This window comes from Teleopsis dalmanni, chromosome 1 (genome assembly GCF_002237135.1).
Source record: "Teleopsis dalmanni isolate 2A chromosome 1, ASM223713v2, whole genome shotgun sequence".
NCBI lineage: Eukaryota > Metazoa > Arthropoda > Insecta > Diptera > Diopsidae > Teleopsis > Teleopsis dalmanni.
The window spans coordinates 98840225-98854933 of NC_051846.1; the positions used below are offsets into that span (position 1 = coordinate 98840225).

Sequence of the window (14709 nt, forward strand, 5' to 3'; positions counted from 1 at the left end):
TTATTGTGATTAGTATTTAAATTATGAGTATATCAACAAATTACTCCTGAGCGCATTAATTTATTTATGAAAAATATGTCAGTGGTGTACTGCTAAAAACTATAGCTGTACATCTTTTTTGTGCACTTTTGTGTTATTAAAATTTTATTTATTTATAATGAAATGAAAAAATTAATAATAATAACATAATTTTATAACACTTTTTTTAAAAGATATGTCAGCAACATTAATTCGATGTTCACTGCTGCTAAATATGTTAATAATAAAATTATTAAAACTGTAAAGTGTTGCCAATATCGGCAACTTACAGATGGTTTGATTACCTTGTTCTTACGAGCTTAATTTTTGTTGCCTACAATATAACGGTCTGAACTATTGATTTGAGATAAAACTAAGAAATGTTTTGGAAAGTCATTTTCAAAAATTTATTATAAATGCGTGTGGTAATTGATATTAGACATATGAATATGAAATTTATTTTCTTAATGTTTCGGTGCTACTTCTCATAAGATTGTTCTATTATAAAAGTTTCGTTTGAGACATTATGGAGTAACTATAAAACTGTTGATGTTTTTCGAATTCAATAGTATGGATTAGATTATATGCAGTATGTTATACACCAGGGCTGTCCAGACCACATGCGATCGCGAACCAACACAAATCAATGAAAAAAATATATACGTTCGTAGTTGTTTTCGACAATTTCTAATTCTAAATTTTGTTTTAATAATTTATCAATTTAAATTCATATATTTGGTACATATACCACGAAAATAAAATAATGTGGTTTTACCAGTACACCAAAAGAAGATTTGCATAATTGTAGTAGATTAAAATCATATCGCGGGTCGCAAAAACATTAGACGCGGGCCACATGCGGCCTGTGGGCTGTGTTTTGGACAGTCCTGTTATACATAATGGGCAGTGCTACTATATGTATTGAATATTTTTTGTTGCATTTTGTTTCATTTTGTGCGCACATAAGTGCAATGTGTGGTACTAACATTATTATGTTTTTAATACTAATTTTCAGAAAACTTTGTTTGGGTTGAATATTTTTATGGTGAAGATCAAACTGTCATGGTTGTTGAAGTTCGTAGAAAAATGTCCGTAATCGATATCATGCTCACGATGTGTGAGCAGTGAAAAAAAAAAGTTATTATAAAAAAATTTTTAACGAAAAAGTAATAGCAATACATTGTCTGAATATTTATTGAGGCATTCAGTTATCAATCTAACAATAGTTATCGTATGCATTATATGCTCTAATTCTACCTGTTGTTTACACTGGCTAGACTTTGGCAAGATTTATGTTCTAATGCAAATACCTATTATTTTTGAATTTTGTCAGCAAACAAATCTGAAAATATGAGAATGTGTACAAAAATATTGCCAAAGTCCAATTTGCTGTAGATAGAGTATTAGTCTGAGAAGGAAGATAATATATGTGGCGAAGATATTCGGTGCACATAATGCGAAATAGATCAAAACAAGAAATAATTGATTAATATTGATGCTCACATGAGGAAATACAGGAACAGTATTCCTGTATAAAAATATCGTGCTACACAAATAAGCGATGATAGATCAGTTTTATATCCAGAATTAATTTAAAGATATTTGCGGTACAATCTTTCTGAAGTGAATTTGACTGCAATAATGATGATAAAACTTAATAGTCAGTAACCAAATTAAAAAACAATAAATTAAAAAAATAAGTTATATAGTAACGTTCACATTGTAATGAGCTAATTTCTGCAGCTAATATAACTTTTGTAAATTCTTATAAACACCAATTAATAATAAAAAACACAAAAAAATTAAATCATAATTGATATATTATGTTAAATCATTTATAAACATTTTATATATCAATTACAATTAATAAAAACAGAGACTTTGTTAAATACATACTTTGTCATTGCTTCTGTTTACAGCTCAGCTGTTGTTTGTTCACATTATACATATGAAACATATGACACATATTTCAAATATTGGTAATTTCCCTTATGGGAAATTTATTTTTAGCGGTTGCATTCGACATTTTTTTGCTATAAATGAATAAAATAAGCTGATTTATTGATAATGAGCCTATTTATCTGTAAGATTTTTGTATGGTAAATCATTCTCATTGATGGTTATAATGAGCAAACCCCATAAATGAGACAATGTGAATATTCGATTGAGATACGCGTGAAATTTTGTTTATCTACTACCTTGAGAAAAGCAATACTGTTAATAGCGCTCACTTCATGGTTCCATTGTTGCGTTTGAAAGAAGAAGTAGTTAAACAACGTCCATAAATTAAAAACAAATGAATAACAATTCTTTCACCAAGCAATACACCGTGTCTGAAGTCTACGGCCACTATCATCAAATTGAATCAATTACTCTTGAAGTTGATTCCGCACACAACGTATTCGTCAAATTTCCAAAAAATGCTAAATTTTTATTCTTTACATTATTTTTGGGTTGCTTTGTTTTTTTCATAAATGAGCGCTAGTATAAATAAAATCATTTGTTTGTAATTTCACAATTATACAACTCCATTCATCGAGTTTTAGATAATTTACTTTAAATAAATATAAATTGATATTTAGGCCGTCTGCGAGTTCGATTAAACTGAGGTAAAGTAAATTGAAATTTCCTATGGATTTTTTGCACTGCACTTATGTAAATATTTATTTATTTTATTATTGCACTTATTTATTATTATTGGTTAAAAGTTTTCTTATTTATTTATTTTTTTAAAAATCTTATAAAATTTTCACAATTATAACACCTAATTTATCTCATTTTTATCTAATTTACCCTATAATATTCGCTGTCATAACGACATAATTTACTATTTCCGTCAATTTAGTATCAATTTGGTCGAACTCGCACAAGGCCTTAATAACATTTTGGTAAATCTGTGTTGCCAAAAATATATAGATTTCTTACAACAAACTTTATTGTTTAGATTGCTATTGTACAGCCCAATAATTGAACATCATCTTGAATTATCTTACGGCAGTGTTCGATATTGGGTACTAAAGAATCACTCAAAGACCACTTAAGCTGTGATGTTTGTTGTTATTATGCAAAACAATACTAGGTCTGTTCCACGAGCTACTCGTAGTAACTTTGAGTAACACTACATATACACAAGTGCGTTCCATCAGTAAATGATAGCACCTTGTGTTTTACTTGAATTTTACTATGAGTAGGTTGTGGTGTAAAGCTTAGAATAAAAGTAAGGAAAATTGCCTTAATTTCGTTGAAACGAAGACTGAAATTAAAGGACATTTTAAATGCAATTATGTGTAAGATAAATTTTAAGAAAAAGATAAAGTGGAGATAACGAAAAAGTGACAATTTAAAAAAAAAAATGTCAATGACAGTTGACTTTAATAAAATCGGGAAAATATTTTAAAAGTAGTGCAAATTTTTAAATTTGAATAAAGAGAAAGAACTGTAACTGTTATTAATTCAAAATAGAATGAAGAATAATAATTCACATACCTGAAATCCACTAAAGCTAATAAAACTACTGAATGCCATCCTTTATAGTTATAATAATTAACTTTTAAAATTTTTCAGATACAAAACATTCGATTTGTAAACAAAAAAACATATGATTTCTTTAATTTGGCAATATGAATACTTTCCAAGTTAACATAATTTCATTTTTATGACATTAAGAGAATTTGACTGTCTGAACATAGTATAATTATTGTATATAATAATTGTATTGTGTGAATCTGAGACTTAAGAAGGTAAGTTTGTGGCGCCATCTGCATTTCATGCTTTAGCATATTTGAAAAAGGTGTGGCAGCATTAAAATTAAAATCATACGGAATTTGAGAAAATAATCAGCTGATTGGTTCTTGTAAACATTTATATCAACATTTTTGGTTTATAAAGTTTTTATAAAATTGCTCCGTTTAAAGATAAGAACGAAATTTAAATATATTGTTACTTTAACCGTTTATGAATCATTATGTGTGGAAAAATGGTATGTATTTTGTCATTTAAAATGATAAATACTTATAAAACATTTAAAATTTCTGAATTGTGAAAAAAAAAATTTGATAAAGTTGTGTCCCAGAATTAAAAATTTGTGTTAAATTAAGATTAGTGATGAATTAATTTAAAACAATGTTGTATCGCTACGATAATAGAAGTAGTAGCTATAAAATATATTTATATCAATAGCGTGTCATAAAAGTTTTTATTTAATCTATAATTCGTTTTATATTTTTTCAAATAAGTATTAATGCTGCTATAAATTAAATAAACAATTTTTTATATATCTTTAAACTTTAAATAATACCAACTGTATTAAATATACGCTAATTGTAAAATTTGCTATTTAAAGTTAGAAATAGCTGATCCAGTACATGGTCAAATTCTGCTTCCATATGACATCGTCCAAATCATTAATACTCCTCAATTCCAACGTTTAAAAAATATCAAACAATTGGGTGTGATGTTTGTAAATAAACCAGAAGCAGTGCATACAAGATACGATCATTGTATTGGGTAAGTAAATATGATTTCTTTACACTATTCCAGTGATAAAATATATTTTTATAGGACGTATTGGGCTAGTAAGAGAATGCTGAATAAACTAGAAATAAATAGTAAATGGATTACAAAAGACAAGGATTGGCCAGTATATCGGTTGTCCGTAGAGGTTAAAAATTTTTCTAGTAATTTTATATAAACACTTATATTATTATAACTTATAATTCATTTAAAATTAATAAGTTTTGATTGTAGATTGCTGGATTATTACATGATATAGGCCACGGACCATTTTCGCATGCTTGGGAAACTGTTGTTGAAAATTATAATGTATGTGTCTATGTACTATAAATATATTTAAAATTTTCTTAATATTTTTTCTTAATACACATTAAAATCTAGCATGAGTGGAACGCTATACCATGCGTTAACGCAATTTTTCGGCAACTGGATAGCAGTATTTTTAATAATTTACGAGCAAACCGCAATTTCGGTATTGAACTCATAAAGGCACTTATAGTTGGGGAACCAAACCTACTTTCAACTCCAATGCCAGAGCAATATCTTTTTGTGTTCGAGGTTTGTGTAAATTAACTGTATTTAGAAGGATAACATTTTTGTTAGCATCCCAGCGCTATTCTACTCTATTTATAATCTTATTATTATTATATTACGTTTAAAATTTTAGATTGTTAATAATAAGCAGTGCAGTTTGGATGTGGATAAATGGGATTATCTTAATCGTGATCATCATTGTTTAAAAGACTTTTGCAATCCCGATATGAATTTTATAGATGTTTTTCTAAGTAATTAAAGTTCTTATTTGTAGTAATTTTGCTTATTTGTACCTTACTTTCTTAATATTACTTTTGCAGATGCAGCTGTTACAGATGATGGTAAACATATACAATATCGTTATGAAGATTATGATAAAATATATAAATTATTTACGGCACGCTTTGAATTTCATCTTAAGGCTTATCGTATGCAAAAAAATCTTGCATGTGATTATGTACTGCGAAAAATAATAATGGATAATAATTTTAAAATTGACAAAAAAGACATTACAGAAATTACTGCAAGGGATATGGATTTATTTTTAAAATTTACTGATGATTGTGTTTTTGACTTGATAAAAGATACAGTTGATTTTAATTGTTTTAAATATCCTAAACAGATAGAGTTAGTTGATTCGGTTAGTGGTTTTTGAATGTAATAAATAGAATTTAAATAATTTAAATTTTTTGTAACCAATAGTCACAACCATATGATTTCATTCTCAATAATGCATTTAAGGGACCAGGCGAAGAAATGCCTCCAGATACTCAATTTCATTTCTATGGTGATATTTCGTAAGTTAATGATCTTTAAATAACTTTTTTTATTTTAAAAATTTGATATACATTTTTTAGGAAAAAAGCATCTATTAAACGAGACACTAAAGGCGTAAATGAAATGCTTTACTTTAAGTTTGATAAATCAATTTTGTAACTGGTTCTCTACACAACAAAAAAAAGACGTTTTGTAATACATACAGTTCTTTAAGAAAAAGTCTATAGTGTTTCAAATCTGATTAATAAAATAGAAACATTTTTTTATGTTTTTGTTTATAAATTTTAAACAAATAAAAGTCAACCAATTTATAAAAAGCATTTGGATTAAAAATAATATGTAAAAGACATTTTCTTGATCAACTGTTAATTGATAATGAATTAAAAGCAGTGCTTTTTAAGTTAAATCCTGTATTTCCTTATATATATTTAATATTATAAAATGTTTTTTATATTATTTAATTAGTTAGTTGAAATAACTTTGTGTTCAGTTTCAAACAAATTTAGTTAAGGTTCCTAAAACATTTTTAATTTTTTATAGTATTTCTAAGTATAACAAATATATATTTACTTTATTTTTATAATAATGGAGTAAAAATAATTACTCTATTAATTCAAATTTATATACAATGTTTAAATAATAATTAAAAGAAGCGTTTAAAGCCTTTATTTAGATTAATTCTGTGCATAAGTTTAATAATTTAATTAACATTACGCATATTATAGTGACAAAGCATTGCATCGAAAAGTTTAAAATTCATTTTTTATAAATATATTCATACTTATATTAATAATATATATAATAGAAATATATATAAAATATATTTACAGAAATATATATATATTTTATTTTACATATTATATATATATATATTATTATTACACATAATATAAATATATATAAAATATATTTACAGAAATATATATATATATGTATTTGATATTACATATATATACATACATCTATATACAGTATGTGTATAAATATAAAACACAAACTATCATAAATAATTCGAATCTTCAGTAAAAAATGCAATTTCAAGTTTTGATAACAAATGTACAAATCATTTCAAGTGTAATTTATAGTCCCCAGTATTAATAAGAACTTATCATATTTTTTGTAATGAATTTATACTCACATGTGCATAAGTATATATGCTCATATGTAAGATATACTTAAATTCACAAAAAATTTAATTTGTACATTTGTATTGCATATTTATCTGTATATATCATATTTATATAAATAAATATTTGTTGTAAGAAATATATAATCATGTACAAATGTATCTATATAAATTTTATAATAATCATTGTCATGCGTGAAAATCTGTGAGTATTTTATATAATCAACACCAAAACATTGTAATAGAGGCTTATCTATGCACTGCCGTAGGGGTTTTTACTTAATTAAAAAAGTTTTTATAAATGTACAAGTGCATTTACTTAGTTATAAATAAAATATGTATTAGATACTCGTATATTAGATATTTCATTAAAATATTACACTATGCCGGTTATGAAATCAAATATTTTGTTCTCGATATCATAAATAAATTAAACATCAATACATGCACCTTGAACATAAAATTTTAAAATAAATTAATACACAAAATATTTGTAATACAATACAAGTGCATTAATATTAACTCATGTTTTCTTCTTTTTATCAAAAAACTTAGTTTGAGATTATCAAAGACAAATAATATTGACTGTTTTTTATTTTTTTATAACTATAACTTTTAACAGAATTAAAATAAAATCTACTCAAATATGTGTTGTTAATATCTTTTTTTAATTTATCCTTTCTCACATTGGAGTATAGGATCTCATTCATTATAAATGTAATAATTTAAATGTTTTAATTACTATTTATCTATAACTTAAGCATTTTATGAGTAAGTAAATACTTATAAAATTAAATTTAAAATTTACTCTTTATTAACTGCTTTAATTATTATATTCAAAATTCATTGCTTTAAGTGTTTTAAAAATTTTTATTATATTACTTAAACAACTTTATGGAAAATTTTCAAACAATTATTTTTTAAATTTATTATACAAAGTATTTGTTATTTAACGGCCTTATTATTTAAACTTTTTTAAATAAGTTGTTTAACTGTTCATATTTATAGCAATAATTTATGTATATAAATATGTATATATATAAATAAATGTTAATAAGTTAACGGTAAATACAATTTTTTGTTTTTAGATTTTTGTATTTATTTCCTAACTTGACTTGAATACATATATAATATCCACTTCATTAACTTTTATATTTAATTGTTTTTAAAATTTATTTTTACATACATACTTACATTTAAATACATACCAATCTATGTAAATGAATTAAAATAACTTAATAGAGCATTCTTTTAAAATTGTTTTTAAAATCATACTTACACTCAAATTCATATCTAAATGAATTAAAACAACTTAAAATTCGAATTTTGTTTTTTATTTTTTGTTATTTATTCAATTTTTATATATTAATAATATACTTAAGTTTTCTATGAAATAAAATATTTAACAATACATATATATTTTGTTCATTTTTTAATCACATTTTAAAATTTCTTTTAGTTCTGAGTATAAAATATTAAAAATTTTAACCTAGTACAACAGAGAACTATAACTTATATAGAAATTAGTCTAGGATTTATATACTTAACAATTTGTATAAAAATCAATATTTTTATACTATCAATTTTTAATAGTATAATAGAAAATATAATTAAAATTATGTAAAATAAAAAAAAAATTATATTAAAATGTGGTTTATATATATGAAAATGATAAAATTACATACAATATACAGAAAAGGAAGTCACACACTTTACATTATCCAAAACAACAACAATAACATATTTATTTTAATAGATTCACTTGGTTTGCAAGAAGTTTTTGTGGCAAATGCGTCGCCAGATATTGTTTATGTAATCTTTGGCGGCAAAATTGATAAAATTCAATTTCATTTGTAAAATTGCGTCTCACAATATCTTTTACTTTTTCGCTAACTGGAGGTTTGAAATTATTTTTATTGATTTTTGTCAAATATTCTGCACTACCTATAAATTATATATAAAAAAATACTTTATAGTGTTCATTTCAAATATAAATAAGCATTTACTTACTGTCGTAAATTTCACGTACACCTTCAAAAAATCTTGGAACATATTCCTCTAATACTGATAACGTAGTATTTAAATCTTCTAACACACCAACAACGGCATATTGACTCTCTACGGCAAATTTAGCACGTTCTAGTGCACCCACAGTGTTAAAAGGTCTTTAAAAGAAATTAATAAAATTAATAAAATGAATCAATTTAAATCGCAAAAAAATTTTTATTACTTACGTGCATTCATACGCATGTCCGCAAAAAAATAAACTTTGCCGCCGATGATCACCGATACCCTCCACTGTAACGCCTTGTGTATAAGTACATTCTTGATCGCCTGACAAAACACATGTTTCGAAATCTTTCTTTAACCAAGCTGGATGTGGTAGTGGCAAATCTGGAAAAGCCGCTTTTCTTTCAACAAAGTACCAAGGAGCACGCACATAATAAAACCAACTGATTACTCGTTCAATTGGATCTCTCACAACGTTTATGTAAATGGGGGTGGGAAGATTAAATTTTGTAAAATTTGTATAACAGACATGTTTTATGAATACTGATGGTTCCGGTAATTCACTTATGACTTCAGCTAACTCCTGCTGTTGATCTTCTGCCAAACGTATTGTTTCCACCTTTTGCACAGCGTCACGATGAAACTGAAAATTGTTACGTTCCGACAAGCGTCGCAGCAATTCCATAAAAGTCTGGCTACCAACTTTAGGTACTCGATTGAAAAATATTAAATCTAATTGAGATTTTCGCGTGTTATTCAAATCATTTACATTTAATGATTGCATCTGACAAAAATAAGAGAAAATCATAAATTTAACGATTGTTGTAAAATTTTAATTACCTTTTGAAGTAATAAAAATAAGTTACTGTTTAATAATAATAATAAAACTGAAACATTTTTAAACATACCTGTTGCCATTAAAATTGTGCTTTTAAAATATATATTCTCCGAGGTGATTGATAATTTGTTTGCATTTTCCAGTAGCTTTGCACAAGGGTAAATATTTAACATGCGGATAATTTGTGCATGCAAATATCATAAAGACGTTTTCATAAATAAATTGAATAATTTTATGTAATTGAATCTTTAATATGGGATCATAAAAATTATCAAGAATTTTTTATTAAAATAAAATTATATGTTAGACATAATTTTTTTTTTAACACCAAATTCGTTTTCAATAAGCTTCATTTCCTGTAATGCCAACAGATGTTTTTTATATATTTTTATATGTTGGCAATACTTGTAGGGATGCTAAATTTAAGAAAAATAACGATTTTTTGTGTGTAAATATTCTGTTTAAATATATAAATTAACAATTTTTCATAATAATTTAAATATATTACAAATAATTTATTGACTATAAGAGCTATAAAACAATAAATATTTAAAAATGTGACCTATTAAATAAAGGCCACATTAGTTTTTTTTTAATAATATTTAATGTAATATCATTTGATTTAATTGAAAGCTTTTAAAAAAGTTGCTCAATTAAAAATTGATTTAAAGTCTTGATTTAAAGGAATTCTTGAATTCCTGTATTCTCCTGATGAAGGTGAATTTGAAGAAATACGTGTGCAGATATATAAAACACAACATACGAAATAAAAGTTTAAATCCTAAAAACAAAACCGACTTTAAAATAATTTCGACGTAACCACTCAAAAAATTTAAAACAAAATTACAAAAAAATTGATTTTATACAAATTAAAAATGCAAAAAAAAAATCTACACAATTCAAATAGTTTATTTAAAATAATTTAATACTTTTCATTTACGCATATTGATTAGTTTACAATTTAGAATTCGATTTAAAAAAGTTGGCTATTATTTTTGCACAATATTAAGCAAAAAGAACGCAAATGTATGAGTTTCAGCTACAAATAATTTTTCTGATTATGTACATGCAACTTCATTACATATGCATATTTTACATTGTGAAAGAGGTGTGCAATCCATATGTTTTGGTGACACCATTTCAAGTACACATTTAAAAATTGTAATATTTTTCAAATTATTGTTAAAAATTTTGCTGATTGGCAACACTGATCACTACTCCTGACAATTGGCTTTGTGCTAGCTGTAACGCGATCGTGAAGAAAAGAGTTGTTGTTCGTTCGTAATATTAAGTGAAATAGTGGTCCTTGATTGCGTTATTTTTAGCGAAAGTGTAACTTATGTGTAAATTAACATTGTTTAATTGTTAATAAAATTGATCAACTATTAAAACAACTATCATTTAAGGAATTTAAATAGCAGTTATTTAACGATTTTTTCAAAATGGCGGACATACGAAAATATGTGCAACTTGTGTATGTGAGTGTGCAAATTCATGCATTTGTGGTGGCAATGAATGCACTGGTTTTGTGATGAAAGTTGTGATGAAGTTATACATATTAAATTTTAGTTCCCTTCTGATGAAATAGTTTTATATTTATAGATTTTTGCGTTCCTATTATTAAAACAACAAACATTTTGCTGGAACTTTTATTAATAAAAATCACTCAAAAAGAAAACAAAAACTTACAATATAGTACGTATTTTAAATGGTATGTATTTATTTTTATTTTTTAATTTTATATTATATTATAAACTTAATACTTTTAATTATTCACATAATTATATATAATTTCCTAATTTAAGTGCTAAATATTGTTTATACAAACGTTGCTTGCAGAAATAATAGAAATCATATTCATTTGTAAAGTTTTTGCGCATTAAATCCTTAACATCCGAATCAATTTTCGGCTTCCGATTGTTTCTATTACGATTTTGCAGACGATCAATGTTCACTGGGATAATGGAAAATAAAAAATGATGTTGTTGTAAAAATAACATTAAAAAAAGAATTTTATTGTAGTAAAAGAAATAGTAAAAGAAGAACAATATGAAAGTAGAGTAGGTAATAGGTAAGGAATTCAAAAATTTAAACACATTTATAGTGTTGTATTTGAATAAAGAAAGTAACCGATACCATTATTAACGGGTATCGGTAAATAACAAATTTTGTTGTGTTGCAATCAATTATAAAGTACAAAATTAGTTTTTAATTTAAATAAAAAATATAAAAAAATTGAATTTAACAATAAATATGTTTGGCTAAAGATTATATTAAAATAAGATAATAATTAGCACTTGATATATATTATATTAATCTAGGAATTCAAAAGAAAGCTGTTACTTTCCACATTAGGGGAAAGTTATTTTATTTTTTGAATGTTATTTATATTAAATTAATTAAAACTAATAATAACGATGATTTTTTCTTATTGAATGGATTACTGGCTTGATGGTTTTCAAAAAAAAAAATTAAAATGCCAATTTTTCGAGAACCGAAAACAATTTTAATTAAATTATATATAAATTGTACTGATTTAAGTAAAATTGCGGTTGCAAATGAAAATAACTCAAAACTCATTTATTGCATATAAGTAAGATATTCTATTTTTTTCATATAATTAAATTAAATTTTTAAAATCTTTACACTTTGCATTCAAGTAATGCTGTTATTGACAAAGAGAAATTACTATAATAACATAGTTTTTAATAATTTTAGTAAAAAGGAAATGTAAAAACTTATTTAATGGGTAATTAAAAATTCTTATTTATAAAATCTTATTGATAATTACAAATATTGAAATAAAAAAAAATTTTTAATAAATATTAATTTCTAAGTCAAATATAACACGTCTTATGACGAAAAGAAACTATTTTTAAGTAAGAAGGACTCGAACAATAATGAAGTAACAAAAACAAAAATTTTAATTAATATATTGAAATTTGACTGACCATACAACACTGTTTCGAGTATTGCCAAGTATTTGTCATGAGTGATCTTCGAATATTTCCTAAAAGGTCACTGACGATAAGTACTTGATAATACTCGAAACAGCATTGTATGGTCACCCAAATTTCAAAAAATTAAAAGTTTTGTTGTTGTTGCTTTATAACTGTTCGAATCCTTCTAATTTAAACTTATTTTTGGTTGAATACACTTAGTGGTTGGGTTAATAAAGTTCGTTCAAAAAATTATAACAGTAATACTTTTTTATGAAGGATTTTAAGTGTATGTATTCATACTCGAAAAATAAGATAAAAAATTCTAAAAAATATTTCTTATAAATCTCAATTAAAATTAAAGACGCAAGTAAACTTTGATATTAAAAAGGACGGAAAATCATAATAAAGAATGACAATTAAACGACACCGTCAAATATAAAAATAATTGAATTATTTATAACTTATATAAAGTTAGCTTATATATGTAATGTAATGCAAGCAGAATTCAGAGCATCGAGAATGGACAAAACAAATGGTAAAGAAAAAATCTTATTGTCTGATCTAATCGGTGGTTTTCGTGTAACAAGCTTAGGTTTATCAGAAAATCTTAATTTTAGAAAAATGACGATACTATGAAAAAGTGAGTGAAGCCTTATGATTTAGTCGCTTTTTCGAAAATAATTGGATGATTTCATTTTTTATAGAATTGAATAAACAATAATCAAAAATAAAGAAACTGGTTGTTTTTAATTTTATGCTAGTAATCCTATAAGTGAATTTCGTTACAATTTCAATTTTGTTTCGTTTTTGAAATATAAATTAAAGTTCTTTCATATGAACATATTTCATATAATGAAAACATGCAAAATAATTTCAAATATTTCGGGGGTGGGGATATGGTATAAGTCGCACAACCACTTTCCCCTTTATATACGGCATCAGAATAACCCTAGTCAAGCAAAACCTTTAATTATAAAATCTGTATTATATTACAAAAGACATATTTAAAAACTATACGATATAAGCATATAGTTTTGCTATATTTAACTTGTAATAAAAATTATAAAAATATGTTACAAGAAAATGAACTGTTATTTGAGCTATAAATTATTGAAAATACGATTATTTGTCAAAGAAAGGGCTTAAGTATTATTTAAATATTTAGTTATAATTTTTGCGCTTCATATGGAGAAATTACAGTATTATTTTATTGTTTAAAATGACACGATTCTTATATTTCTACTTACTGTTATAAACTGTTCTCGAATTTTTAAAAAATCTTGGTATATATTTTTCAAAAACTGTCAATGTTATGTTTGTATCCTCCCAGGTACCAACTACAGCGTAATCACGATCTACATTAAGCTTAGCCATATGTATTGCATATGGTGAATCAAACGGTCTTAATAGAAAATATTTGTGTTGTACATATATACATAAATAAATAGTACTTTATATATTATGTTTGCATACTTACAAGCAGTCATTGTCATGACCACAGAAAAATAAACTTTGTCTTTTATGATTTCCTTCGCGGTCATTGAAAGTATGTGGAACGTATTGACATTCAGGATCACCACTACGCACACAGTGATTGAAATCCTTTTTAAACCATTCTGGGGGTTTTATTTCACCATCAGGATTTTTATTAAAGTAAATGGCATTTTTATAGGCACCACGTACATAAAAAAACCAACTAATCATACGTTCGACGGGATCGCGAACCAAGTTTATATAAATCGGTTTTGGTAAATTAAATTTAGAAAAATCTAACCAATTACAATGCTCGATATAAATAGTTCCATCTTCCAAGTCGGCCACCCAGTTAGCATGTATGCGTTGCTCTTTAAATTTGCGGGTGCGTGGACTCCCTTTTAGAGGACCAACTGTTATCACTGTCATGTCGTTTAATGGCGCCATACGCTGTAGCAATTCCATTAAAGCCTCACTAC

General features: G+C 25.2%; 3 protein-coding genes across 3 annotated transcripts; 1 reads left to right on the forward strand and 2 right to left on the reverse strand.

The window, feature by feature from the left end:
- Positions 1–3892: 3892 nt before the first annotated feature.
- On the forward strand, positions 3893–6079 carry LOC119669728 (deoxynucleoside triphosphate triphosphohydrolase SAMHD1-like). Its single transcript, XM_038079735.1, has 9 exons — positions 3893–3997; positions 4361–4524; positions 4579–4678; positions 4765–4839; positions 4912–5088; positions 5198–5315; positions 5385–5704; positions 5767–5861; positions 5922–6079. Exons 1-9 carry the CDS (start codon positions 3983–3985, stop codon positions 5998–6000), a joined length of 1143 nt encoding a protein of 380 aa, XP_037935663.1. The 5' UTR covers positions 3893–3982; the 3' UTR covers positions 6001–6079.
- A 2533-nt stretch (positions 6080–8612) lies between these two features.
- Positions 8613–10056, reverse strand: LOC119669908 (heparan sulfate 2-O-sulfotransferase pipe-like). Its single transcript, XM_038079955.1, has 4 exons — positions 9886–10056; positions 9202–9761; positions 8978–9132; positions 8613–8911 (listed from the first exon to the last, which is right to left on the reverse strand). The coding sequence occupies exons 2-4, from the start codon at positions 9759–9761 to the stop codon at positions 8712–8714; spliced, it is 915 nt and encodes a 304-aa protein (XP_037935883.1). The 5' UTR covers positions 9886–10056; the 3' UTR covers positions 8613–8711.
- Positions 10057–11596: 1540 nt separating this feature from the next.
- LOC119661839 (heparan sulfate 2-O-sulfotransferase pipe-like) lies at positions 11597–14695 on the reverse strand. The gene is made up of 3 exons (XM_038071345.1): positions 14235–14695; positions 14005–14159; positions 11597–11769 (listed from the first exon to the last, which is right to left on the reverse strand). Exons 1-3 carry the CDS (start codon positions 14693–14695, stop codon positions 11597–11599), a joined length of 789 nt encoding a protein of 262 aa, XP_037927273.1.
- Between the last annotated feature and the right edge of the window lie 14 nt (positions 14696–14709).

What these genes read in the sequence shown, in the direction of transcription:
- LOC119669908 (XM_038079955.1), bottom strand. Translation starts at nt 9,761, where the DNA reads ATGCAATCATTAAATGTAAATGATTTGAATAACACGCGAAAATCTCAA. An exon ending in GGACATGCGTATGAATGCAC is followed by an intron (nt 9,133 to 9,201) that starts GTAAGTAATAAA and finishes TTTCTTTTAAAG; the next exon opens with ACCTTTTAACACTGTGGGTG. An exon ending in TGTACGTGAAATTTACGACA is followed by an intron (nt 8,912 to 8,977) that starts GTAAGTAAATGC and finishes TATAATTTATAG; the next exon opens with GTAGTGCAGAATATTTGACA.
- LOC119669728 (XM_038079735.1), top strand. An exon ending in AATATCTTTTTGTGTTCGAG is followed by an intron (nt 5,089 to 5,197) that starts GTTTGTGTAAAT and finishes TTAAAATTTTAG; the next exon opens with ATTGTTAATAATAAGCAGTG. An exon ending in AGATAGAGTTAGTTGATTCG is followed by an intron (nt 5,705 to 5,766) that starts GTTAGTGGTTTT and finishes TGTAACCAATAG; the next exon opens with TCACAACCATATGATTTCAT.
- LOC119661839 (XM_038071345.1), bottom strand. Translation starts at nt 14,695, where the DNA reads ATGGAATTGCTACAGCGTATGGCGCCATTAAACGACATGACAGTGATA. An exon ending in GGTCATGACAATGACTGCTT is followed by an intron (nt 14,160 to 14,234) that starts GTAAGTATGCAA and finishes TTTTCTATTAAG; the next exon opens with ACCGTTTGATTCACCATATG. An exon ending in TTCGAGAACAGTTTATAACA is followed by an intron (nt 11,770 to 14,004) that starts GTAAGTAGAAAT and finishes CCATTATCCCAG; the next exon opens with TGAACATTGATCGTCTGCAA.